Source organism: Hyla sarda, chromosome 11 (assembly GCF_029499605.1).
Source record: "Hyla sarda isolate aHylSar1 chromosome 11, aHylSar1.hap1, whole genome shotgun sequence".
Lineage (NCBI taxonomy): Eukaryota > Metazoa > Chordata > Amphibia > Anura > Hylidae > Hyla > Hyla sarda.
In genome coordinates this window covers 16,199,039-16,225,989 of record NC_079199.1, presented here as the reverse complement: position 1 = coordinate 16,225,989, position 26,951 = coordinate 16,199,039, and the positions used below count along the sequence as shown (strand labels likewise).

At 45.0% G+C, this 26,951-nt stretch overlaps 2 protein-coding genes and 1 non-coding gene across 11 annotated transcripts in view; 1 reads left to right on the top strand and 2 right to left on the bottom strand.

Annotated features, from left to right (window-relative positions):
* The window catches only part of PRPF39 (pre-mRNA processing factor 39), a 56,285-nt gene extending 39,760 nt beyond the window's left edge, over positions 1 to 16,525 (bottom strand). For 3 of the 6 annotated variants that reach the window (XM_056546946.1, XM_056546944.1, XM_056546945.1), the window contains exons 1-5: positions 16,371 to 16,524; positions 13,683 to 14,012; positions 6,030 to 6,155; positions 5,307 to 5,425; positions 3,560 to 3,727 (exon numbers count right to left, since the gene is read on the bottom strand). In XM_056546946.1, the coding sequence (XP_056402921.1) occupies positions 3,560 to 3,727; positions 5,307 to 5,425; positions 6,030 to 6,155; positions 13,683 to 14,012; positions 16,371 to 16,511 (884 nt within the window). In that variant the 5' untranslated portion in view covers positions 16,512 to 16,524. Of the gene's footprint in view, positions 1 to 3,559; positions 3,728 to 5,306; positions 5,426 to 6,029; positions 6,156 to 13,682; positions 14,013 to 16,294 lie in introns of all 6 variants that reach the window. The other 3 variants (XM_056546942.1, XM_056546948.1, XM_056546947.1) reach the window with 3 other exon arrangements.
* On the bottom strand, positions 11,235 to 11,431 carry LOC130296147 (U2 spliceosomal RNA). The gene has a single exon (XR_008849138.1). It is a non-coding gene; the product is annotated as a U2 spliceosomal RNA (small nuclear RNA).
* C11H14orf28 (chromosome 11 C14orf28 homolog) overlaps positions 16,457 to 26,951 on the top strand; it is a 28,888-nt gene continuing 18,393 nt past the window's right edge. For 3 of the 4 annotated variants that reach the window (XM_056546949.1, XM_056546951.1, XM_056546950.1), the window contains exons 1-2: positions 16,457 to 16,686; positions 23,651 to 24,175. In XM_056546949.1, the coding sequence (XP_056402924.1) occupies positions 16,577 to 16,686; positions 23,651 to 24,175 (635 nt within the window). In that variant the 5' untranslated portion in view covers positions 16,457 to 16,576. Of the gene's footprint in view, positions 16,687 to 20,088; positions 20,907 to 23,650; positions 24,176 to 26,951 lie in introns of those variants that run through there. The other variant, XM_056546952.1, reaches the window with a different exon arrangement.

The following is a 26,951-nucleotide window of genomic DNA, read 5'->3' as shown; positions in this document are numbered from 1 at the left end:
TTTGTGATGGTAAATATCCTTTTACTGGTTTACACTGGAATTAACGTCCATCCTATCTGCAAAAGAAATCTAAGACCATGTGATTCTAAGCACACAACTGCTAAGTCAGACCTGAGAAGCTCCTGTTTTAAGGGTTTACCCATGATTGACGGCGATAAGAAATTTAAAGGGGTATTTCAGTGTTTTATTAAAAAAATAAAATTAAAATAAAACATGGTACTGGTGCAGGGAGCACACTGGTCCTGCACCATGCACTCATTTTGGAAGAGAGAAGATTGGGAACCTGACTGAGCCAAACAGGGCTCTGTATTATTCCAACCACACAATTAGCAAATTATATTCATTTATTTTTGAAAACGCAAATTCCTTTTTAACTCTTCTAGTAGTCAAGAAAACTGGCTTCCAGCTCTTGTAAAACTTCAACCCCAAGCAAGTTCTTGGCTCTGAAGCTTTGCTTGCATTAGACATACAAGATTCTTTATAATATTAGATTAAATTTAAAGTAAGCCAAGATAAGGCCCCACTATTAGTCTGAAAATATTAGATGCAGAGCATGTTGCAAAACTACAATTCCCAAAACGGAACATTAAAATGGTACCATTCATCAAAAAGCTTTTGATATATTATAGATTAATGTGTGCAGAATAACTTTCCTATTGCATGTTACTAAAAAATATGCTTCTTTCTATTTAATTTTCAAGTCCTGGCCGCAAGCCCTTTTTATAGATTTCAGAGCTGGAGTCTTAAATCTCAGACTGCAGCCAGGACACAGACAAGCTCAGCACTGCTCCCTGCATGTCAATCAGACAGGCAGGCGCCAGCACTGTGCTCATAGCACAGCAGGGCATACTCCTGACTCAGCCTTACTGCATGCCCTCATTCATTTTACTATCTGAGCTCTGATCTTTTGTCCCTGTGCACACGCAGTTGTAAACAGAGAGGAGAAGATTCAGAGCTGCCAGCTGAGCTCGTCTGTGTCCCGCCTGCAGGCTGAGATTTAGGACTCCAGCAGGAGTCTGAAATCTATAAAAAGGGTTTGCGGCCAGGACTGGTAGGGGAGACCTCTAGCGGTCATTTTTTCAAAATGGAAAATTAAATAGAAAGAAGCATATTTTTTTTATAATATGCAATTGGAAAATTATTCTGCATACATTAATCTATAACATATTAGGTTTGTTTTATGAAAGGTACCCTTTAACCCTGTCTACAAAAGGAAATGTAAGTGTAGATACTGATATACACAACCTATTGCACAATAGCAGCCCCCTGAAGAATGTTATCCTACTAAAACATATGCAGGGGCTGGAGTTAAAGTGGCTCCCTGGCAGATCGTCACTTATACATTGCACTATGGCTGTATATGTAACTAATAGCACTTTTTACCTATATCTGTAGCTGTGTGCTATTGCACCTTCTATATAAGTAGAATTTCCTTGGTGTTTGTTCATTATTCTTTATGTTCAACATTGCTTTTTAGACACTCATCACTGCCCGGGATCATCACAGGAGCGCCTTTTTTAGTTGCTGTGTTCCTCCCATTTTAATTATTGCAAAGCTTTTATTTATTTTTTTTAACTAATAAAATGTACACTCTACCATTACATTAAAAGTCTGCCTGAATATTTTTGGTAGGTTTTCATGCAGATACTGAACACAACTGCTGAGGCAGAGAACCTACTCTAATGGCAGGGTCACATGCAGAGCATCTGCAGCAAATTTTACACTGTGGATGCACTGATGGTAGTCACAAAGGGACTGCAGAGCGAGCTCTCGACTGCAGCCGGGAGATCGCTCTGCAGTCCCTATGTGACTACCATCAGTGCATCCGCAGGGCGAAATATTCTGTAAATGCGCTCTGTGTGACCCTGCCTCCAAGGGGAAAATATATTAGTGCAGATTTGTGCACAATATGAAATCTGCTGCGCAAGTGTATGGGCTTCCCAGTCGCTACACAAAAATGTATTATGTGGCAAACATTGCTTCATAAATGACAGGAAGCCAGTGTACTGGAGTACATTCGCACAAAGTTTTTGCGCAAATGATTAATTCAGTGCCCCACCAACCAGTGCACGTGTTAACCAAGCCTGCAAGGGCACAGCAAGAAAAATGTTGAAGCCAACATGAACATAATGCACTGTTTGATAATAGGAACACAGTGCGCACACAATTCTGAAGGCTTTTGACAGGAGTCCCTGCATCTGTGTAAGCAATTAGGCTGAAAGCAAAAAGAATCAGCATAATTTATGTGTTCATCCCCAGAATTTTAATACATTTAACCTTAATCCATTCTGTACCGTTACATTAACAAAAAGCAGCCCAAATACTGACATATGCCACAGGACACTTATGTAGTGAAAATATTTCACTATGCTACAGGGGCTGTAAAGTTAGTGCAGTTCATAATATAGTGTCTGTACCTGTGTACCGATTTTCTCACAAATCTTCTGTGATTTTCACCCCAATATTTATTTTTATCAGCATACAAAATTACTCATTTTTCCCAGCTTGCAATGCAGCCGAGACCTGACTCACTAGTCAGCTGATGACAGGGAGCCTGTCTGCTTCAATGGGTGGAGAGATCAATCTGCAACTAAGTGAATCTGCAACTAACTAAGAACAGTCGCCAGAAAGTATTGCAATGTGATACAGCATTGATACTGAAGACAGGGGCTCTTGGCCTCAATGAACACCATGATATTAATGTATTTCCATGATAGTGGTATGCAATATTCTGGTTAAATGTTATCTACTGTGCTTTTAGCTCTTTGTTCAAATGTTTTTAATGGTTTTTTTTCTATCCTTGTAATTGTCAATAAAGTTGTTGTATTTTTGGGACTATTTAAGGGGAGGGATAGCTTCCTGGAATCAGGCTGTGAAGAAGCTTTGGAAGCGAAACAATTGTTGCCTGTGTGCTGCATAAGCCGACAATAAAGTTGTGTTGGATCCATGACGTGTGCCGCAGACACTTTATTCCTACACCTGTGCTATTCAATCTGCAATTAATGCAACAGCTGTAGGCACCCTGATTGAAAACCACAGGTCTTTTGAATGGATGCAGCTCATTTATGTTTCAATGGGTGGGGTGGCTGATTTGTAGGAGGGAGGAAAATGGAATGACAGGATTTGTAGGCAAAGAAGAAAACTCAAAAAGGAAATACCAGTTCACAAAAAGCTAGCCACGGTGTTATGGCAATCTCACAACAGTCATTTAGCCCCAAGACAAGCGCAGATCCTTCCTAAGCATGTCCATTACTGCCTGCCAGGTACATACTAAAATCACCTTGTGGTGGAGAACCCCTTTATAAGAACTACCTTTTCTTACTAGAAACTGTCACCATCTAAAGAAGCTATTCAAAGGCTTATTTCATAAAGACAAGCCCTATCCATAGGCAACATTAAGGCTATAAACTTCTCAGGGTCTATGGGAGAGTGGGCCATACATGCACTACAACACTACATGCTTGGTCATTGAGAGGTGTAATATATCTCTTTAGTATAAGAGGAGACAAAAAATAAATAAGCAAACCACCAATCCACCACTCAATACTACTCAATTTACCTTTGAAAATGGTGAGCATAGAGCTGTGTTGGAATTCCCAGTAGCCGACTGTATATAGAGGTGACTCCACTTAGATTTCCCAGTTCAGTCTCATAAGTAATATACATTTCCCATAATTTATCTGAACGAAAGTCTAGACCTGCTGACATTATAGAGTGCTCAAATGTCCTGCAAGACAGAAGAATTGTCACAATGATTATAACACAGACTCCACATCAACAAATAGGATGAAAACAAATAAAGAGGAATACATTTTAGGCACGCCCAAATATGATTAGCAGAGGAAGAAACAGCATTTGTTTGATTCTGCCTTCCCTGTGAAGTGGTTCTGCAAATGCCGTCTGTGTAGACAGGTTGGAATAAATGGTTACTGTTGTTTCAAACAACTTTTCTCCATGTGATTCACAACTTATGTGTAAATCAACTTCAGTAACTCATTTAGCAAAAAAGCTGTAGCATGTACTATGTGCTGGAGAAGGATGAAGAGTAGAGATGAGCGGAGTTACAGTGATTTGATTCGTTCAGCTTATAAATTAGTTCAGCTTTCAGGTGGGCCGGAGACTTCTCCTAGGACTGTATCCACCTTTTCCAGACCACCGGGGCACCTGAAAGCTTAACTAATTTATGCAGGATAAAGTCAGCAACCGCCAAGCCGAAAAGTTTGTGACGAATCGAAATCACTTTAACTTTGCTCATTTCTAATGAAGAGCCCAAGAAAGCCCTTGGCTGTGTACTTGAGTCAGTCTGCCTTCTGAGGATGATGCATATTGTGCCTGAATTAGCCTCCCTCATCTCTAACATTCAAAGCTTGGAAAAAAAAAAAAAAAGAAAATTAAAAAAAGGAGTAGCGCTCCATAGCGTAAAACCGCACCAGAGGTCGGGTAGGGGGTATAATGAATCACAGCCGCTTACCCAGTATAGTTGTGTAGATCATACACAACAACGATGAGCGCAAGTATATCAAATCTGGAACCGTCTGCAGCCTTCAAGCTTTTCTATTCAGTTGTAGATTAGCGCAGGCTTCTAAGTAGTAGGCAGGAAGATTCAGGTGGCGCTGACTGACCCAGAGCAAACACAACGGAAACCATACAGGGGATTTATTGACCAAGATGCAACGCGTTTCGCTGCGCATGCGCAGCGAAACGCGTTGCATCTTGGTCAATAAATCCTTTGTATGGTTCCCGTAGTCTCTGCTCTGGGTCTGTCAGCGCCACTCGCATATTGCTGCCTACTACTTAGAAGCTTGCGCTAATTTATCACTCAAAGCTCGGGCAGCATTCCCCTTTGTAAATCCCATTGTACCTACTGCTGTATGTCCACACTGCTGCAGTGTAATCCCCCCTTCCCTTTAGGTTCCCAGCAGCATTTCAGTGCTTAGTGTAACCCCTTCCTGGCAGTGCTCCTTGTGCCATTTTCCTTTTACATCTGCTCACGTAGCACCTTGTAAAGCCAGTGCATCAGTAACCTCTTGGTATGCCATCTACAGTCATGTACTCTGTAAATCTTCCCCCAGCACAGATTGTTCAGTCTAGTGCACTGTCACCAACATGGCCAAACCGTAAAATGGATTATGTACTGTGATTGGCAGTAGAAAAGATAAAGAACCTGTGTTTACTACTGAACTCTGCAAGGTGGGTATTTTGAATATTTTTTATTTCATTTTTAACTCCTTGCAGGCTGCAAACGCTGCTCTCTTATAACTTAATGGGCTTTTAATGTACCTTTGCAACGTTCATAGAAAACTCACCCTCTCAGAGTGTTTGCCGTCTCCGGATCAGCAGGATCTAACGTTTCTTTTAAGAATTGAAGATAATGTATCCAAAGGTCAACACTTAAGGTAATAGCCTGAATTCCTCTACGATAAACCTATACATCAAGATAAAATAGAGAAAATACACCAAGGCGAATGATACATTTCTTGTCCCAGAAGAATGAATAAGAATCCGGTCAACCTTACAAAGGCTAAATATTTGGAATTTCATTGAAAATCTGCCATTACCATAGAAGTGGAGGTTGGATAGAACATGGCTTATGTTCTGAGCTCCACTTGCAGTGTCTTGATCTTCAATGCGCAGCTGTATTCTTAGCAGGAGCTGAGGGCTGGCTTTGGGGTACAGACCATAAGGCACAGACCCATTAGATTCTCATTCACAGCGTCTGACCACAAATTCAATAAACAAGTAGCAAAATGTAAACCAGCAAAACTTAAATCTAAGCCACCACACAACGAATGACAGAAAGCCCTGCCCTACTTGTTAAGCTGCAGTGTAATATTGGCTTGCACTGCACAGCTTGACAAACTGTGGAGATTTAAGGCACCTGTCAACAAAGAAAGGAGATATTAGGACAAATGTCACGCTTAGTGACAAATGCTGTATTAATAATCCTGCTTTGACCTTACACGGGGGCCGAGAGCAGGCCCTATGCCAACATCCAATATTGTCTAATGCCTAAATAACATTACAATTACCTCATCAGCCTCCATGACATTATTGCACCGCTTTTCCAGATCAGCATACTTCTTCCAGTAGCCATAACAATAAGGATACCGAGCGAGAAACATGTCAAACACTCTCCGGGAAGCATAAATATGATTCTAGAAACAAGAAGAGTTTGTCAGGTTGTGAGAACAAAATGTCATTCACACTTGTACACAGATTAAGTGGAATTGCCTGGATATTGCAGTTCAATTGGCCTTTTCCCTGTGTAGTGGTTACTCCTGTCCACTGTACAGTGACCCCTCGACCTACGATGGCCCCGACATACGATCATTTCAACATACGATAGCCTCTCAGAGGCAGCATCAACATACAATGCTTTTTTATGTCAGGGCCATCGCATAAACCCCGTGTGGTCCGCTGACTATCACTTACCTGTCCTCGGGGCTCCGGTGCGTCCTCTTCGGTATCCCCTGCATCGTCGGAGCTTTCCATCGTAGTCATCATGTCGCCGCGCACGCCGTCCCGTCATCTAATAGGAGCGGCATGCGCAGCGACGTGATGGTGGCGACGGAGAGTGAGGATGCCGGGGAAGCAGAGGCCTTGCCGGAGCGCCGGGGACAACACGGAGCGGCAGGGACACGTGAGTATAACCGCCAATACTAGTGGTCTTCAACCTGCGGACCTCCAGATGTTTCAAAACTACAACTCCCAGCATGTCCGGACAGTCGTTGGCTGTCCGGGCATGCTGGGTGTTGTAGTTTTGCAACATCTGGAGGTCCGCAGGTTGTAGACCACTGTCCTATACTTAGCACGGATCCCTCAACATATGATGGTTTCAGCAAACGATGGTCCATTTGGAACGGATTACCATCGTATGTTGAGGGACCACTGTAATTGGAACCACTACACATTAGTAATTAGATCAGTGCCAACGATTCTAGCACAGCAGGTGGTGTTTCCTTTAATATACTGAAGAGTGCAGGGGACACAGAAGTCAAAGGGTATGTTCACACGTCCAGAATGTCTGCACGCGGACATTCAGAAAACTGCGGGAATCAAACTGCTATGCAGTCCGTGCAGAGTCCACATAAAGAATGAACAGGTTCATTCTTTCTGCAGTGTAAACAGCGCAGTAGAATCCCATTGATTACAATGGGACACTGATGCTCTGGAATCTCTGGTGGAATTCTGCACAAATTTTGGACATGTGAACATAGCCAAAGTCTCATCGAACTGGGAGTAGTAGCTGTATGACAGCATTTCTACTGATGGAAAAGAACTGTTTTAGGGTCTATTCATGCCTTATTTAAGCTGCAAACTCCACGGCAGCAAAAAAATAAGGGCTTGTGAACTGACCCTAAGGGTGCATTCAACATGTGCATATCTTGCTGCTTAATTTTCTACCAACTGGGGTACATTCTCACGTGCGTTCTTTACTGCAGATTGTATGCTGTCGATTTTCCAACCCATTGAAAACACTGGGAAGGAAAACCAGCAGCAGAAAATCTGGACTTCTGAACGTACCGGCACCATCTCCAGATGGCAATGCATTTCCTATCGGTCTCTGTCGAAAGAATGAACATGTGTGAATGCTTGAGAAAGACATTTGGGGGGGGGGGGGGGGAGATATTCACTTTTTTTGCTTTTAATACGCCACATTTGCCTAAAATGTGGCGCACACGATTAGCGCCACATATTCAGATGTTTAGCACCTGATTTAGCGCAGTCAATTTTTTAAAAGGTGTGTGGTTAGGCTTATTGTGTTATTATTAGCATCCTATTTTCAAAGATCTAGCACCCCTTTCTGGTGCACAAAGTGTGGCAGCTAATAACAACACACTTGGTGTTAAATAATTTGCTTATTGTGCTATTTGCCCCAAAGTTTCAAAAGCCCAAACATGTCTGAAAATTAGGCGCAGTTAACACTCTTTACTGTGCAAAATAAAGAGCCCTAATAACACAAGTCTTTGGATATTCCCCCCATTATGGTAAGAGCAAAACATTGCATTAATGTATCTGATGGGTGAAGAAAACTACACGTTTACTGGATGTACTTTTTGGAGTGCAATCTTCTATTCAGATTTTTACATGTGGTGTAAATAGTGAGGCAGAATTCCAATGAAAACAATAGGAAAACAATACAAAGCATGAATAAGCCTTTAGGATGCACCTGCGTATGTTTCACACTCCACTATAATGTAAAAGTCTTAAAAAGAATGAAATCTGCAATATCCGAGTCGCCACTTTTCTCAATTATCGTTAGTTAAGTTTGAACTTGAAATTTTATCAGGAGTTTAATCTCAGCGCTAAACTGGCTCTAATCTATGTCTGCCTGAAGCTATGAACCCTATTGTACATAAATAGATTCACTGTTCAGTGAAGCAGTGAGCTGACCATATACACGTGATCAGCCAAACATTAAAGGGGTACTCTGCTGCTCATCGTTTGGAACGAGCTGGTGCCAGGAGCTTGTGACGTCATAGCCAGGCCCCTCATGACATCACACCCCACCCCCTCAATGTAAGTCTATGGGAGGGGGCGTGACAGCTGTCACGCCCCCTCCCATAGACTTGCATTGAGGGGGTGGGGTGTGACATCATGAGGGGCCGGGCTATGAAGTCACAAGCTCCTGGCACCAGCTCGTTCCAAACGATGAGCAGCGGAGTACCCCTTTAATTTGGCCATCTCTGGCACCTGATCCCTGCCCTCAATGGAGCGTTCACAGAATGCGGGAAAGGTAAGCCACTGTCAGATTGAGAACAAAAGGACTGGGCATGCTGGATTTTAGCTGTCTGGTTCTTCCCTCTACTGACCTCTATTTGTTCAAGGGGAACAAAACCTACATGAAACAGAAACATCCTGTAATAGTTTATTAGAAATTGCTCACAATGTAATTTCAGTGACCAGATTGTGCAAAATGTGTCTGGTAAAATAAAAGTAGTCATTAGATTCTATGATCAGGCCCTATAAATACTTATAAATGTAGGGCAAAGGTAAAGAGAGGTCATGATATTTTAGGATGGAATTTATGCAAAAAAAAAAAAAAAAGATTTTTTTTGTACTCCCTATACTGATTGGTATATGCTCTTGCCACTAGGAGACGCTGACACTAGGTAAAAAAGTTGGCTCCTCCTTGGCAGGATATACCCAGCCACTGGAAGTGAGGTAACCAGTTTTGTCACAAAGCAGTAGGAGAAGCCAATAAAGACATAAGTCCGAAGGACCCCGGAGAAGAATCATTAAATAAATAACCCGGACAAAAAAATTGAGACATGGGTGGGTGCGGTGTCCCCCAATGAAGGCTACGAGAAAGATTTTACAAATCCACAGAGGAGAGAGTGGGGGATGGGCACTACAACAAATGTGTATAGCAAAGTCCAAGCAAGCACTTATTTAAACCCGGTGAAATGAACAATATGGGGTGCAAGACACTAGCAGGAATAGGCAATTCTGCAATCAAAAATCACATGAAGAGGAAAAAATATGTATGCACTCACCATGTTCTTCAAAGGCAGTTCATGCTTTTATTGTAACAGCATAATAATGAGGAACCAGATGATGCGTCTCTGACACGAAACCACACTGTCGTCGTTCCGATATGCTCCTGCTTCGGCTGCCGGCTGGTAGTGCTCTCCCTCCCTGCACCCCTGCTGAATTTATCTATCGACTGTTCATAATTATGCTGCTACAATAACCCTGCACCAGATGGGCGCCAACTGAGCCATCCTAGTCGTGTCTAAGGCAACAAAGCAGATGCCTGAGCCACCCTGCACAGGAAACCAGGAAAATACCTGGAGGCGGGGGGGGGGGGGGGGGGGGGGGCTCAACTGACTGTCGCCCCAAAAGGCCCCCTGCCAGAACAGAGGTGCTCAGCAGTCGCAGGACCTAAGCATCCGTAGGGACACAGACATGGTTACCTCCCGATAGTAGTGGGGTACCAAACTGCAGACACGAAGGAAACCGCAGACATCAAAAAGTCTGGCAGAATGGAAGACAGACTCAGCACCCAATGGTGCGTCACAACCATGCCCTTAGCAGACCAACGTAGCACTTGGAAAAAAGCAAACAGCGTGTGCAGCTGTAGCAATGAAAAGCCATGGAACCTGTAGTAGATGCCCACACCCCAGCTCCTAATGATGCTACACACCAGGACTGCTGTCTCAGATGCAAGCGATAAGGGATGCATGTGGGGCAGGAAACATGCAGACACAGAAGAGGCCCCATGAACTTATAGACACACTTTGTGGAGCTTCACATGGAAGGAGTCACAGGACTGCAGTCGCGGTAGTGGCAGGAATGGGGGAGGTGACCTTGTGGATTAGAGCAGTGTTTCCCTACCAGGGTGCCTCCAGATGTTGCAAAACTACAACTCCCAGCATGCCTGGACAGCCTTTGGCTGTCCAGGCATTCTGGGAGTTGTAGTTTTGCAACATCTGGAGGCAGCCTGGTTGAGAAACACTGGATTAGAAAGCCATGCAGGCAGTCTTATATCTGGCATAGGGACCATGGCCACACTGGGTCCCGCATTCAGTACCACATACTAAAAGTGGGCTACCAGCCTTAAGCCATAAGAGCGGCAGGCATGAAGAGAGGGACCTGGTAAAGTAGAGAAGCCCACAAACCAGCATGTGGCGCATTGCAGAGGGCGACCCACTCGGAACTACGCCTAGGCAGTGGTTACCTGAACATCCGCCATGCTGTGGAAAGTGTATGGTAGTTGACCCGACATAGCAGTAAATTACGGGGAAAGCCGACTGGCTGACTGGTGAAGGATTCCTGAACGCACAGGAACACTCCTTAGAACTCTACCACAGACAGTGGGGCACGGGAGTGCGGCCAATCTTATGGGCGACCCGGTGGAGTAGGAGGCCATGCAGACTAATGACTGGCGCTGACTGGCAGCAGTCCCTTGTGCCTGCAGGAACCCAGACAGATTCCTCACACCAACAGTGAGGTACGGGAAGCCACAGCAATGCACCCGGCAGCCCAGAGATGGGAGACCGCGACAGCGGCGGAAACTACATACAACAGTCTGGCGTAATGAGTGCCCCTCCAGGCGCTGGTGATAAGGGGACAGACAGGCCATAACTGTGCCTCTTGATGCATGTAGAAGGGCAGTGAAGCCTAGAAGCCATGAATAGAATCCCGTCACCCTGGGAGATCGGGGGAGACTTAGGAGCCATGGATTGTATCCCCTTCGCCCTGCATAGGGTCCACAAGAGCACAGCAGATATTTTTGGTGCACTGTACACGAAGATACTGCCATATCGGGTCAATGCATGGGGCAATGGAACCAAGCTTTGAAATCGGCCCCCGTTCTCAAAAATCCATTTAATATATGGTCCCCAAATAGGGGACTTTTTTTCTCCAGATATTAAACAGATAAGAACAGATACTACACTTGATCTTAGCCAAAAGGCCAAGAAGCAATAGATAGTACAGACTAAGGCTGTAATTTTGTGTCCCCAGAGATCACAAGCATGCATGGAAAAAAGGCACAATTTAATTATAGGCCACAAGAGTGTGCTAAACACCACTACATGATCTGAGAAACCAGCAGCAGAGATTCACTTTTTTCTTTTTTTAATACACACACTACGTAAAAAAAAGCGTGGGGAACAAGGCGCCTTGCGCTAAATCTGTCCTTATGATCCTCGAAGGTTGAAAGGACATGGAAGCCCACACCATGATCCTCATGCAGGGACACTAAGGAATACTCATGCTGCAGCCTCGGAGCGGCGAAGGTACAGAGCAGCGCACTTGGAAGCGCCTGCTAAGGTATCGCACAGCTCAGAGGCCAGGGGACAAGAGCGGGCCAGACCCAGGCAAACGGAGCCTCTCAGAACAGAGCACCGCCGACCCCTGCAATGAAGGAGGGGCGGAGAAAGACACTGGTGGAGGAGGGGGGGGGGGGGGGGGGGAAGAGCTAGACGCCGCTGGAGGTGCCCATTGTCAGATCTCCGAGTAAGCACCTGCCGGCTACAGGAATGATCCGTGGGGCATGCGAGCCTGGAGAGGAGGCACTGCCTGGCCTCCTGGTCGGCACGCTCTCAGAGGGAGAAAAAGGGCGGAGCCACGTGCAGCCATAGCCCCATGAAAAAAAATGGAGAGTAGGCGCAGTCTGGTATCCTGGGGCACGCTGGCTCAGGGGGAAGAAAAAGGGTGGCCATGTGCTACCAGAGCCCTTGACTCCCGCCAGCTGAGCCCCCAGCGCACTGCCGACCCCCACAGTGGGGAAAACACAGCTGGCGGAAAGGGGGAACAGCAAGGCTGTTCAGAGGTGAGCTGGAAAACCGTGCCTGTGGAGGCAGCCGCTGCAAAAGGCTGGCAGCTGTCCTCCAAAGGACATAGTCTGCAGATACACAGCCCTCCCATGAAACCCTGAGCAAGCCCCACAATAAAGGACAGTCTCTTTTTAAAGAGGGGAGGGGGCACATACTCACCTGCGGACGCCATCTTCTATACTCTCCTCATGCGTCTTCAGCCAGCTTATGGCCACACTGCATCATACCAGGCTAAGATAGCGGGGCGAGCAGGGGCAGTGGGGGACCCGGACCCAGGGTACAACCTCCAGGCACTGGCCGTTGGCAAGAAGGGGTTAACCGCACACTATGTCTGTTCCCCTTCGTCGCATATGGGGGAACAGGAAGCGCCATGCTCCTGAACCACCACCTGAAAAAGGAAAACAAAAAGGAGAAAAAACCTAAACAGTCCTTATCAGAAAATAAAAGCCCCCCAGACCTGTGTCTTGCCTCCTACAGACACTAAGCTAAACTAATTACCTCACTTCCAGTGGGCGGGTATATCCTGCCAGGGAGGAGCGTACTTTTTTTCCTTAGTGTCAGCACTTAGTGTCACACCTGGTGGCAAGAGCATATACCAATCAGTATGTGTGTCCCCCAATTAAGAACGCCCAAGACGTTTACAGACCATCGGCACTGGGGCGCTCAAAAATAGCAGAAGTGAAATGATTGGGAGTTGAACTGTAGGATAGGCTTGAGAACGTGGTGCTGGATACTTCAGATATAGAAATTTACAATAGCATTTATAGAAAAAATTGGTAGGATAGTATAGGAATCCTTTCGTAAAAACTCCACCACGGAAATTATGTTTTTCTTTCGCACAAATTATGCGCGGAATTCCATGCGGTATATAGGAGGAAACTTTTTTTTTTGCTGGACTACAACCACCAATTGTAATTTCCCTTTTTATTTTTTTATTTTTGTGCTGAGTTTCCGCACATAAACTATTTCAAGCAGAACATTTTTTACCATTGACTTCTGATCGCGTATTCCGCAAGAATGAACATGTTCTTTCTTCTAGCGAGCGGAATTTACGCAGTGTGAACAGTGCAGAGTAAAATACATTGAAGTCAATGGCAAAGCAGATGTTAATTATTTCTAAGCGGAGAATTCAAGAGGAATTACTCCGTGTGTACGCAGCCTTCTAGTTGCCGTTTTGAAGAAGCTTTATTCTTTAAAACATCGTACAGGTGACAGTAAGATGAAGATAAAGACATTAGCTCCGAGGAATTGTCTTTGTCTTCACCTTACTGTCACCTATAGAATGTTTTAAAGAATAAAGTTTCTTCAGAACAACAACTAGAAGGGTGAGTGTTGTTCTAACAATTTTTTCTCTATAAGTACTACGATATTCTAGGATTGTCACACACGGCTACCAACCTCTTGTTCGACATAATGCAACAGGTATGTCCACGTGGTGAAGTCCTCAGGATTTGCCTCCACGGCCTTCCAATACTTGTCAAACTCTGGAGGGAGAGGCGGCTCAGGCTCGGGTTCTGCCTTCTCAGGGGGTTCAGCAGCCTCCTCCACTTCATTGGGGGAATCTTGTTCTGGAGACTGTTCCATTGCAGTCACTTCTAAAATATCTTTATCAGGCTGTGAAGGAGCCCCCGCAGGAGCCTCAGCAGGAGCCTCAGCTTTCTCCTCTGGATTCTGAGTCACAGGACTAGAATCTGGCTTCGGGTCCGGCATCTTGGCACAATTGTGGACCTGAAAAGATTTTACAAAGTGAATATTTTTTTTTATATTGGGGAAGGAAAAGGGTAACAAAAAAAATAAATAAAAATACATTTTTTTTGTCTAGAAAGGCAGGTGGCCTGGCAGAGCAGACTTTTAGGAATTACTACATGGCAGCACAATTGTGGAAGATTTCTGGCTCATTATTTTGGCTCATTTCTGGATCATTATATTGTTACCCACAAGTATGGATTGAGATCATGTAACATTTTGGAATTTTAAGAAATTTTCAATATGCACGAAAATGTTAAAGGTTTGGGATAAGTTTGTTCTCCACTGTAAGAATATAAATTCATAGAATTTGATCAATTTAAGGGATGTCGCAATTTGGCACAAGCATGGGGTTAGGGTTGAGCACTTGTGTGAGGTAGAAAATTAAAGAGTTTTTTTCTTATTTTCAAGAACAATATAGTATAGAATTAAAAATTTTAGCTATTTAGTCACATGGTCACAAACTTAAAGGGGTACTCCGGTGGAAAACTATTTTTTTTTTTTTTTTTTTTTTTTAAATCAACTGGCGCCAGAAAGTCAAAACAGATTTGTAAATTAATTCTATAAAAAAAATCTTTACCCTTCCAGTACTTCTTAGCAACGGTATGCTACAGAGGAAGTTCTTTTCTTTTTGAATTTTTTGTCTGACCACAGTGCTCTCTGCTGACACCTCTGTACATGTCAGGAACTGTCCAGAGAAGGAGAAAATCCCCATAGCAAACCTCTCCTGCTCTGGAAAGTTCCTGACACGGACAGAGGTGTCAGCAGAGAGCACTGTGGACAAGACAAAAAAAAAATTCAAGAAGAAAAGAATTTCCTCTGTATTATACAGCAGCTAATAAGTTGTGAAAGGGTTAAGATTTCTTAAATAGAAGTAATTTACAAATCTGTTCAACTTTCTGGCACCAGTTGATTTAAAAAAAATAAAATAATAAAAAAAAAAGTTTTCCACCAGAGTACCCCTTTAGTTTAAATTTTGATGCTGGGGCAAAGAAAATTTTCTAGAGAACGGGTACCAGGACATGATGGAAGTTGCAGTTTTTTAAAGGCCATAGAGCCAAACTATTTTAGGCATGCTGTAAGTTGTAGTTCTGCACCACGTAGAGAGCTACATGCTATTAGGACATGCTGGGAGTTGTAGTTTTGCATCACCCAAGGTGCTTCAAGCTATAAGAACCTGCTGAAGGTTGTAGTTTTGCAACACCCACAGAGCCACATGCTATCAAGAGGTACTGGGAATTATAGTTTTATAACAACTGTAGAGCCACAAACTACTGAGGCATGCTGGGAATGTAGCAGCAACACCTAAATCAATGGTTTCAAAACAGAGCCCCTCCAGCTGTTGCAAAACTACAACTCCCTGCATGTCATGCTAGTAGGCGGCTCTCTAGGTCGGTGGCTTCCAAACAGTGTCTCCAGCTGTTGCAAACTACAACTGAAAGTATGCCCTGATAGTAGTGGATCTGTAGGTCAGTGGTTTCAGGACAGAGCACCTCCAGCTGTTGCAAAACTACAACTCCCAGCATGTCCTGATAGTAGGCAGCTCTCTAGGACAGTAGTTTCAAAAAAGAGCACCTCCAGCTGTTGCTAAACCAACTCCCAGCATGCCCTGAAAGTAGAGGGCACTCTAGGTCAGTGGTTTCAAAACAGAGCACCTCCAGCTGTTGCAAAACTACAACTCCCAGCATGTCCTGATAGTAGGTGGCTCTCTAGGTCAGTGGCTTCCAAACAGTGTCTCCAGCTGTTGCAAACTACAACTTCCAGTATGTCCTTATAGTAGTAGTAGTAGTAGTGGCTCTGTAGGTCAGTGGTCTCAGGACAGAGCGCCTCCAGCTGCTGCAAAACTACAACTCCCAGCATGCCCGGACAGCCAACGGCTGTCCGGGCATGCTGGGATTTGTAGTTTTTCAACAGCTGGAGACACTTGTTGGAAACCACCGACCTAGAGCCGCCTACTATCAGGACATGCTGGGAGTTGTAGTTAAGCAACAGCTGGAAAAACAAAAAAGTTAGGTATCACTGCGGTATCTCAGCTTAGATACAGCGCCTCTGTGGAGTGCGGCAGCAGAACTTTCTAGAACAGTTCTACCACAGGGGGCGCTATATGTCCCCGCACGATGAGGCAGACACAGAGGTTTACATTATGGAGTTCACGGACGCGGAGGACAGGTCGGCGGCTCTATAGAATGGCGCCACACGGCGCGTCCCCCTCACCTCCGGCCCTACCCGCGCCTCCCGCCATGTTCCCCGCCTCACACACCCACCAGCGGCCGCAGCGCTTTCCCCCGTCTCCTGAGCGGTGTCTCTCTCTCCCTCACCCGCCTAAAGTCTCACAGTTACCGTCGTGAGGGCTCCTCGGTCCGGGAGTCGGTGAGGTAACAAGTCAGCAACACGCCGCCAGAAAGAACCGCTCCGCCCAATGAAAGCACGTAGTACGCACACACGTACGTACGTAACGCCGGTGGGGGGGGGGGGTAACATTGGCGACGTAGCGTGCGTTGGGTTCCAGGCTGGAACGCAAAGAACGCGGTGACGTCATATTGTTTATGCACGCTGCTGGGTGGAGGAGCGGCGGGGTTGATGTCGGTTCTCGCTGGAGCCGCCCCTCGGGGCCCCGCCGGTGTTCTCCTGGGCTGAATACGAGCTCCGACAGCGGGTGAGGATGGGCAGGTGCAGGGGGCACGGCCGGGTGCGGGTAGTGGTACAGCTCGCATGCGATTGGTTGGACGCGGGGCCAATGACGATCGGGACAACTCAAAACATCCGTCACCATAACTGTACCCTATGACTATCCTGTCACCATAACTGTACCCTATGACTATCCTGTCACCATAACTATACCCTATGACTATCCTGTCACCATAACTGTACCCTATGACTATCCTGTCACTATAACTAAACCCTATGACTATCCTGTCACTATAACTAAACCCTATGACTATCCTGTCACCATAACTGTACCCTATGACTATCCTGTCACCATAACTATACCCTATGACTATCCTGTCACCATAACTGTACCCTATGACTATCCTGTCACCATAACTGTACCCTATGACTATCCTGTCACCATAACTGTACCCTATGACTATCCTGTAATCGTAACTGTACCCTATGACTATCCTGTCACCATAACTGTACCCTATGACTATCCTGTCACCATAACTAAACCCTATGACTATCCTGTCACCATAACTAAACCCTATTACTATCCTGTCACTATAACTAAACCCTATGACTATCCTGTCACTATAACTAAACCCTATGACTATCCTGTCACTATAACTAAACCCTATGACTATCCTGTCACTATAACTAAACCCTATGACTATCCTGTCACCATAACTGTACCCTATGACTATCCTGTCACCATAACTAAACCCTATGACTATCCTGTCACCATAACTGTACCCTATGACTATCCTGTCACCATAACTGTACCCTATGACTATCCTGTCACCATAACTAAACCCTATGACTATCCTGTCACCATAACTGTACCCTATGACTATCCTGTCACCATAACTAAACCCTATTACTATCCTGTCACTATAACTAAACCCTATGACTATCCTGTCACCATAACTGTACCCTATGACTATCCTGTCACCATAACTGTACCCTATGACTATCCTGTCACCATAACTGTACCCTATGACTATCCTGTCACCATAACTGTACCCTATGACTATCCTGTCACCATAACTGTACCCTATGACTATCCTGTCACCATAACTGTACCCTATGACTATCCTGTCACTATAACTGTACCCTATGACTATCCTGTCACCATAACTGTACCCTATGACTATCCTGTCACCATAACTGTACCCTATGACTATCCTGTCACTATAACTAAACCCTATGACTATCCTGTCACCATAACTGTACCCTATGACTATCCTGTCACTATAACTGTACCCTATGACTATCCTGTCACTATAACTGTACCCTATGACTATCCTGTCACTATAACTAAACCCTATGACTATCCTGTCATCATAACTGTACCCTATGACTATCCTGTCATCATAACTGTACCCTATGACTATCCTGTCACCATAACTGTACCCTATGACTATCCTGTCACCATAACTGTACCCTATGACTATCCTGTCACCATAACTGTACCTTATGACTATCCTGTCACCATAACTGTACCCTATGACTATCCTGTCACCATAACTGTACCCTATGACTATCCTGTCACTATAACTGTACCCTATGACTATTCTGTCACCATAACTGTACCCTATGACTATCCTGTCACTATAACCGTACCCTATGACTATCCTGTCACCATAACTAAATCCTATGACTATCCTGTCACTATAATTATAATTATACTCTTGGAAACCCCAGAAACGTGTCCTCTATACCAGCACAAGGCAGTGTGAACCTAGTCTTAGAGGTCTGGTATCCATAGGCTACAGCTCCACAGCAACTTTCTGCTGCAGTCCAAAAAGTGCCAGGCTGTCAAGTATTCCTTTGCTCTTTTGCAGTCAGGACATGCTGGGAGTTGTAGGTTTGCAGTCAGGACATGCTGGGAGTTGTAGTTTTGCAGTCAGGGCATGCTGGGAGTTGTAGTTTTGCAGTCAGGGCATGCTGGGAGTTGTAGTTTTGCAGTCAGGGCATGCTGGGAGTTGTAGTTTTGCAGTCAGGACATGCTGGGAGTTGTAGTTTTGCAGTCAGGGCATGCTGGGAGTTGTAGTTTTGCAGTCAGGGCATGCTGGGAGTTGTAGTTTTGCTGTCAGGACATGTAAAGGGCACAAAAGCTGAAGACAACTTTTATTATACAAGTGTCACACACAGTCTTTCACCTTTTCACAGAATTTATTCCCAAATTGAACCCCCAAAAAATACAAAATGAAGGCTTCCTCGCTTCCTGTCCCTGTATCTGAGTTTGTGCAGCGTGCTCGGAGCTGTGCCAGCTGTTCACAGGACGATCACACCCTCTTATTTACCCTGTCACCCGCCCTCCATGTGATCGCTGTGTGTCCGCTTACATCTGCAGTCATACAGCACATCACACCTGTTCAAGACATGTGACTCCACTGCTCCCTCTATAGGACACATCCAGAATTTATTTTCTCAATGTTAAAGGGGTACTCCGCCCCTAGACATCTTATCCCCTATCCAAAGGATAGGGGATAAGATGTCAAATTGCCGGGGTCCCTATGCTGGGGACCCCGGGGATCGCTGCTGCAGCACCCCACTATCATTACTGCTCAGAGCGAGATCGCTCTGCACGTAATGACGGGCAATACAGGGGCCGGAGCATCGTTACGTCATGGCTCCACCCCTCTTGACATCACGGCCCGCCCCGTCTATACAAGTCTATGGGAGGGGGCGTGGTGGTCGTCACGTCCCCTGCCATAGACTTGCATTAAGGGGACGGGCCGTGATGTCATGAGGGGCGGAGCCATGACATCACGCTGCTCCGGCCCCTGTATCGCCCGTCATTACGCACAGAGCAAACTCGCTCTGCGCAGTAATGATGGCGGGGTCCCCATCAGCGGGACCACAGCGATCTAACATCTTATCCCCTATCCTTTTGGATAGGGGATAAGATGCCAGGGGCGGAGTACCCCTTTAAAGGGGTATTCCAGGCAAAACCTTTTTTTATATATATCAACTGGCTCCGGAAAGTTAAACAGATTTGTAAATTACTTCTATTAAAAAATCTTAATCCTTCCAATAGTTATTAGCTTCTGAAGTTTTCTGTCTAACTGCTCAATGATGATGTCACGTCCCGGGAGCTGTGCATGATGGGAGAATATCCCCATAGGAGCTGGACAGCTCCCGGGACGTGAGTCATCAGAGAGCAGTTAGACAGAAAACAACAACTCAACTTCAGAAGCTAATAACTATTGGAAGGATTAAGATTTTTTAATAGAAGTAATTTGCAAATCTGTTTAACTTTCCGGAGCCAGTTGATATATAAAAAAAGTTTTGGCCTGGAATACTTATCAGCTGTTGTATAATACAGAGAAAATTCTTTTCTTTTTGAATTTCCTTTCTGTCTGACCACAGTGCTCTCTGCTGCCACCTCTGTCCATATCAGGAACTGTCCAGAGTGGGAGCAAATCCCCATAGAAAAACTCTCCCGCTCTGGACGGTTCCTGCCATGGACAGCACTGTGGTCAGGCAGAAAAGAAATTCAAAAATAAATGAATTTCCTCTGTATTATGCAGCAGCTGATGAGTACTGGAAGGATTGATTTTTAAATAGAAGTAATTTACAAATCTGTTTAACTTTCTGGCACCGGTTGATTAAAAAAAAAAATTTCCACCGGAGTACCCCTTTAACCCTTAGCTGCTGCAGATAGGAAGGTGTTCATAGACATGTATGGGATAATGTGCATCTATTCTACTACCTTTTCTGACCTATAGAAATGTATTACTTCGCCTGTTGTAGCCTTGGGAGTGTACGGATGATGACCTATAGCAGTGGTCTCCAACCTGCGGACGTCCAGATGTTGCAAAAGTACAACTCCCAGCATGCCCTGACTGCAAAAGTACAACTCCCAGCATGCCCTGACTGCAAAAGTACAACTCCCAGCATGTCCTGACTGCAAAAGTACAACTCCCAGCATGCCCTGACTGCAAAAGTACAACTCCCAGCATGCCCTGACTGCAAAAGTACAACTCCCAGCATGCCCTGACTGCAAAAGTACAACTCCCAGCATGCCCTGACTGCAAAAGTACAACTCCCAGCATGTCCTGACTGCAAAAGTACAACTCCCAGCATGCCCTGACTGCAAAAGTACAACTCCCAGCATGTCCTGACTGCAAAAGTACAACTCCCAGCATGCCCTGACTGCAAAAGTACAACTGTGTTCCAATCCGTTCAGGGTCCGTGTGAACATAGCCTAAGGTAAGTTTTTCAGAAACGCATGTGAATATATGGGGGGTAGCACTATATCAAGCTATAAGACAACTTGTATATAGAATTTTACACTAGTTTTCTATTGTGAATGCTCTGTCTCAGTTGTCCCTTATACTGCGCACACAGAAGAGGAATCCTTCTTTCCTATATATCTTTAGCAAACCCTCAGAAGAGGGGATCTTGCATTCCTATATCCCTATAGCACACCCTCACAAGAAGCAGCAGCAGCATGGATGGCATTATGGAGCAGTGCTAGGTAGTGTAAGCTATGAATCCACCCTGTGTCTCAGTCTTTCTTCCTCTCTCTAGCCACTGCCCGCTCTTGTCACCTTATGTGGAAAGAAAGTAATATAAACTCAAGGAAGACTTAAATGGGCACTGTTTCCCCCAAAAAACTTTTGACGTGTCCTGTCATCTCCCGACTGTCACGTGACTGAGACAGTCTGATAATGTAAGTCTACGCCAGTGTTTTCCACTCAATGTGCCTCCAGGTGTTGCAAAACTACAACTCCCACCATCCCCGGACAGCCAAAGGCTGCTGGGACCCCCACAATCTCCAGAAGTTGTCAGGATGGTGGAAACATATCCGCGGCTGGAATAATCAGTAAAAAAGGGAGCATTTCAGCACCATTTCAAAGTGGGGCTAACCCTTGTGCGAATCTACTACAGAAATTTAAAGGGCTTATCCAGAAATAGAAAACCAGCACTAATTTCTTTGAAAAACATCACCGCCCCTGTCCTCAGGTTGCATGTGGTATTGCAGCTCAGTTCCATTAAAGGGGTACTCCGGTGGAGACATTTTTTTTTTTTTTTCAAATCAACTGGTGCCAGAAAGTTATGCAGATTTGTAAATGACTTCTATTAAAAAATCTTAATCCTTCCAGTACTTATCAGCTGCTGTATGCTCCAAGGAAGTTGTGTAGTTCTTTTCTGTCTGACCACAGTGCTCTCTGCTGCCACCTCTGTCCAGAGCAGGAGAGGTTTGCTATGGGGATTTTCTTGTACTTTGGACAGTTCCTGACAGGAAGTCAGCTCAGGCTTTTTATTCCTGGACAACTCGTTTTAAGGGTACGTTCAGATGAGCGGAGATTCCGCACGTATTTCGCTGCAGATCTGCCACTGAAGGACCTCTATATGCTGCCTGTACATGTGCCTGCTTGAAGCGGCAATACGAGCAGAGACACTGCGATCTGCGAGTCACCACGCGCATGCGCAGTATACTCGCACATCGCGGCAGCTCTCGGCCTGGCTCATTGAGCAGGGGGAGCGGCCGCGATGAGTGCGAGTACACCGCGCATGTGCAGCGACTCACACATCGCTTCAGTGTGTCTGCTCGTATTGCCGCTCCGAGCAGGCACATGTAAAGGCAGCATACAGAGGACCTTCAGCGGCAGATCTGCAGCTAAATACGCTCGTCTGAACGTACCCATAAAGGGGTACTCCCGTGGAAAACTTTTTTTTTTTTTTTTAAATCAACTGGTGCCAGAAAGTTATACAGATTTGTAAATCACTTCTATAAAAAAAAAAAAAAAAATCTTAATCCTTCCAGTACTTCTTAGGGGCTGTATACTAAAGAGAAATCCAAAAAAGAAATGCAATTCCTCTGATGTCCTGACCACAGTGCTCTCTGCTGTCCATTTTAGTAACGGTCCAGAGCAGCATATGTTTGCTATGGGGATTTTCTCCTGCTCTGGATAGTTCCTAAAATGGACAGCAGAGGTCAGCAGAGAGCACTGTGGTCAGGACATCAGAGGAATTGCATTTCTTTTTTTTGGATTTCTCTTTAGTTTACAGCCCCTAAAAAGTACTGGAAGGATTTAGATTTTTTTTAATAGAAGTGATTTACAAATCTGTTTAACTTTCTGGCACCAGTTGATTTAAAAAAAAAAAAAGTTTTCCACGGGTGTACCCCTTTAAGGGGTACTCCGCTGCTCAGCGTTTGGCACAAACTGTTCTGACCGCTGGAGCCGTGATGTCATAGTCACGCCCCGCCCCCTCAATGCAAGTCTATGAGAGGGTGGCAAATCAACTGGTGCCAGAAAGTTATGCAGATTTGTAAATGACTTCTATTAAAAAATCTGAATCCTTCCAGTACTTATCAGCTGCTGTATGCTCCAGAGGAAGTTGTGTAGTTCTTTTCTGTCTGACCACAGTGCTCTCTGCTGCCACCTCTGTCCAGAGCAGGAGAGGTTTGCTATGGGGATTTTCTTGTACTTTGGACAGTTCCTGACAGGAAGTAAGCTCAGGCTTTTTATTCCTGGACAACTCGTTTTAAGGGTGTACCCCATTTAAGGGGTACTCCGCTGCTCAGCGTTTGGCACAAACTGTTCTGACCGCTGGAGCCGTGACGTCATAGTCACGCCCCGCCCCCTCAATGCAAGTCTATGAGAGGGGGCGTGACAGCGTCACGCCCCCTCCCATAGACTTGCATTGAGGGGGCGTGGCTGTGACGTCACAAGCTGCCGGCTCCAGCATTCGGAACAGTTTGTTCCAAACGCTGAGTAACGGAGTACCCCTTTAAGTGTTGGCCTCATCTGTAATGTGTGAACCTGTCTTTAGGATGAACCTGAGGATGGGGGGGGGGAAGATCTTACAGGTACCAGGAAAGTTACATAACCTGGGGCCGGTAGCTACGCGATCATCCCCCACCTCCAGGGTAACATTCCCGTGATCCGTACCTGTTTACAACATTCGCCTTGTTGTTGTTCACCTCCTCGTTCCTTTCTCCGCAGGATGAAGACATTGTTCCAGGAGATTAAAGCTTCCATAAAGAATAACTCTGACCAGGATCGCTCGTTCTGGAGGCCGGTGCTCCCATGGGGCGGCGTCTTCACCATCAAAGCTGGCAGGAAGGCCGTGTCCTGTATGCCGCTGTATGTCGAGATAACGCTCAAGAACACCTGCACTATCGATGGCTTCCTCATGCTGCTGTACATCATCTTACGGGAGAATAACTCCTTCCCCCGGGAGCTGTCGCACTACCTGGGCCGGGAGTTTGTGGATTGTTTCCTTCACCTGATGGACACCTACAGCTTCACCTCAGTCAAGTTACTGTGGATATGGGACAAGATGGAGAAGCGGCAGTACAAGTCCGGGATCCACAAGGCCACGCTCGAGATTGACTTGTTCGGCAATGAGCACGAGAACTTCACTAGAAATCTGGAGCACCTGATGGCCACCATACAGGAGAGTTACTGTTCTAACTCCAGATGCCCGCTCCGCGCCCAGGAGAGCCACATGCAAACCATATTAATAAAGTAAGATGTTTATTTTGCAAAGGTGACGGGATACTAATTCATAACCACCATAATATTGGGCCTCAGGGGCAAAGTAAGGCAAAACCTTAAAGGGGTACTCCGCTGCTCAGCGTTTGGAACAAAGATGGAGCCGGCAGCTCGTTAAGTCATAGCCCCACCCCCTCATGAAGTCACACCCCACCCCCTCAATTCAAGTCTGTGGGAGGGGGCGTGACGGCCGTCACGCCCCCTCCCATAGACCTGCATTGAGGGGGCGGGGGGTGACGTCATGAGGGGGAAAGGCTATGGCGTCACGAGCTCCAGCTTTGTTCCAAACGATGAGCAGTGGAGTACCCCTTTGACAAGGCACTGACAGATTCTTAAAGGGGTATTCCAGGCAAAAACATTTTTTATATATATATATATATATATATATATATATATATATATATATATATATATATATATATATATATATATATATATATATATATATATATCTCTCTCTCTCAACTGGCTCCGGAAAGTTAAACAGATTTATAAATTACTTCTATTCAAAAATCTTAATCCTTCCAATAGTTATTAGCTTCTGAAGTTTTCTGTCTAACTGCTCAATGATGATGTCACGTCCCGGGAGCTGTGCATGATTGGAGAATATCCCCTTAGGAACTGCACAGCTCCTGGGACGTGAGTCATCAGAAAACAGTTAGACAGAAAACAGCAACTCAACTTCAGAAGCTGATAACTATTGGAAGGATTAAAAAATTTTTAATAGAAGTAATTTACAAATCTGTTTAACTTTCCAGAGCCAGTTGATATATAAAAAAAAGTTTTAGCCTGGAATACCCCTTTAAACTTTTTATATTATCTACATCTTGGAAAAAACATTTCTCTTTCTAATATACTTCATAAAATATGTGATCCCTTTTTTTTTATTTTTTTAATAGAAATTATGGCTTATTAAAAAGGGACCACTAGGGGTCCCTATACCATCATTTTTGTCCCAGCTGAAGCACAGGTTGGGGCAAAGTCCAGTAATTGAGGATGAGACTAACATTCCTCACTCCTGCCCTATCAGACTGCTGCATGAAAACAGAGAGGAGGGGGTTACAGAGCAGACTGCAGTGATTGGATAAAGAGACACAGCACATCACAGCAGACTCAGGGAGGAAGTGAATGAATGGTGAGTGAGGGCGGCCTCAGTGCTTGACTTGGACACCCCCTTCCTGAGCAGTGGATGTCAGAATGAGTGAGCAGCAGAACAGAGGGATTTGTGAGCCAAATACAGAAGGTAGACACATAAAACAGACATGTAAAGTATCTGCATGAAGCATTATTTTTCTGGGATATGACGGGTACACTTTTAGTCATGCCTCACTTCCCCCTCACTAGGCATTATATAACATTTTTAGTTTTGTTTAGAATGTTCCTTTTTAAGTCAAAAGATTTAATCGTTTGGGGTTTGGGTATTCAGCCCCCCCCCCCCCCATGAGGCGAGAGAAGTGTATGGTGTAAGTCCAATCAAAACTTTTGATATTGTACAGTAAGAAGAAGAATATTATTAATGTTATTGTTATTCTATGCTTTTAACTGTGCAGGCATGCTGGGGGTTATAGTTTTGCAACAGGGTGAGACACACGGTTTGGAAAACACTGCCTTAAAGGGGTACTCCGGTGGAAAACTTTTTTTTTTTTAATGAACTGGTGCCAGAAAGTTACACAGATTTGTAAATTATTTCTATTAAAAAAAAAATATTAATCCTTCCAGTACTTTTTAGCAGCTGTATGCTACAGAGGAAAATTTTTTTTTTTTTTTTATTTTTTTGTGTTTTCCTCAGTGCTCTCTGCTGACACCTGATGCCCGTATGAGGAACTGTCCAGAGCAGGAGAAAATCTCTATAGCAAACCTGTTCTGTACTGGACAGTTCCTGACACAGACAGAGGTGTCAGCAGAGAGCACTGTGGACAACACAAAAAAGAAATTCAAAAAGTAAAGAATTTCCTCTGTAGCATACAACTGCTAAAAAGTACTTTACAAATCTGTTTAACTTTCTGGTACCAGTTCATATAAAATAAAAAAAAGTTTTCCACCAGAGTACCCCTTTAAAAGGGTGCTCCCACTGCTCAGCGTTTGGAACAAACTGTTCTGAACACTGGAGCCTGCAGCTCGTGACGTCATAGCCCCTCCCCACTCAATGCAAGTCTAAGGGAGGGGGCGTGATGGCTGTTTGGAAAACACTGCTTTAAAGGGGTATTCCGCTGCTCTGCGTTTGGAACAAACTGTTCTGAACTCTGGAGCCAGAAGCTCGTGATGTCATAGCCACGCCCCCTCAATGCAAGTCTCGCCCCCTCCTATAGACTTGCATTGAGGGGGCGGGGTGTGGTGTCATGAGGGGGCAGGGCTATGATCACGCGCTGCCGGCTCCAGCGTTCGGAACAGATTGCAGAGTACCCCTTTAAAGGGAACCAATCAGCAAATTTTAGCATATATAACAATGCGTTATATATACTAAAATCGTTCCCCTCACCAACCCCGGAGGACGTTTTTGCCCCCAGGAATGGTGACGTTATGAAGTTGCCGCCCAGCAAGTGCTCTCTGTTGACACAGGTGGCAGCAGAGAGCACTGTGGTCAGACTGGAAAGAACAGAGCTTCCTGTGGCGCATACCGGAGCTGATAAGTACTGGAAGGATTAAGATTTTTTTTAAATAGAAGTAAGTTACAAATCTGTATAACTTTCTGCCACCAGTTGATTTAAAAACATTTGTTTTCCACCGGAGTACCCCTTTAAAGCAGCAC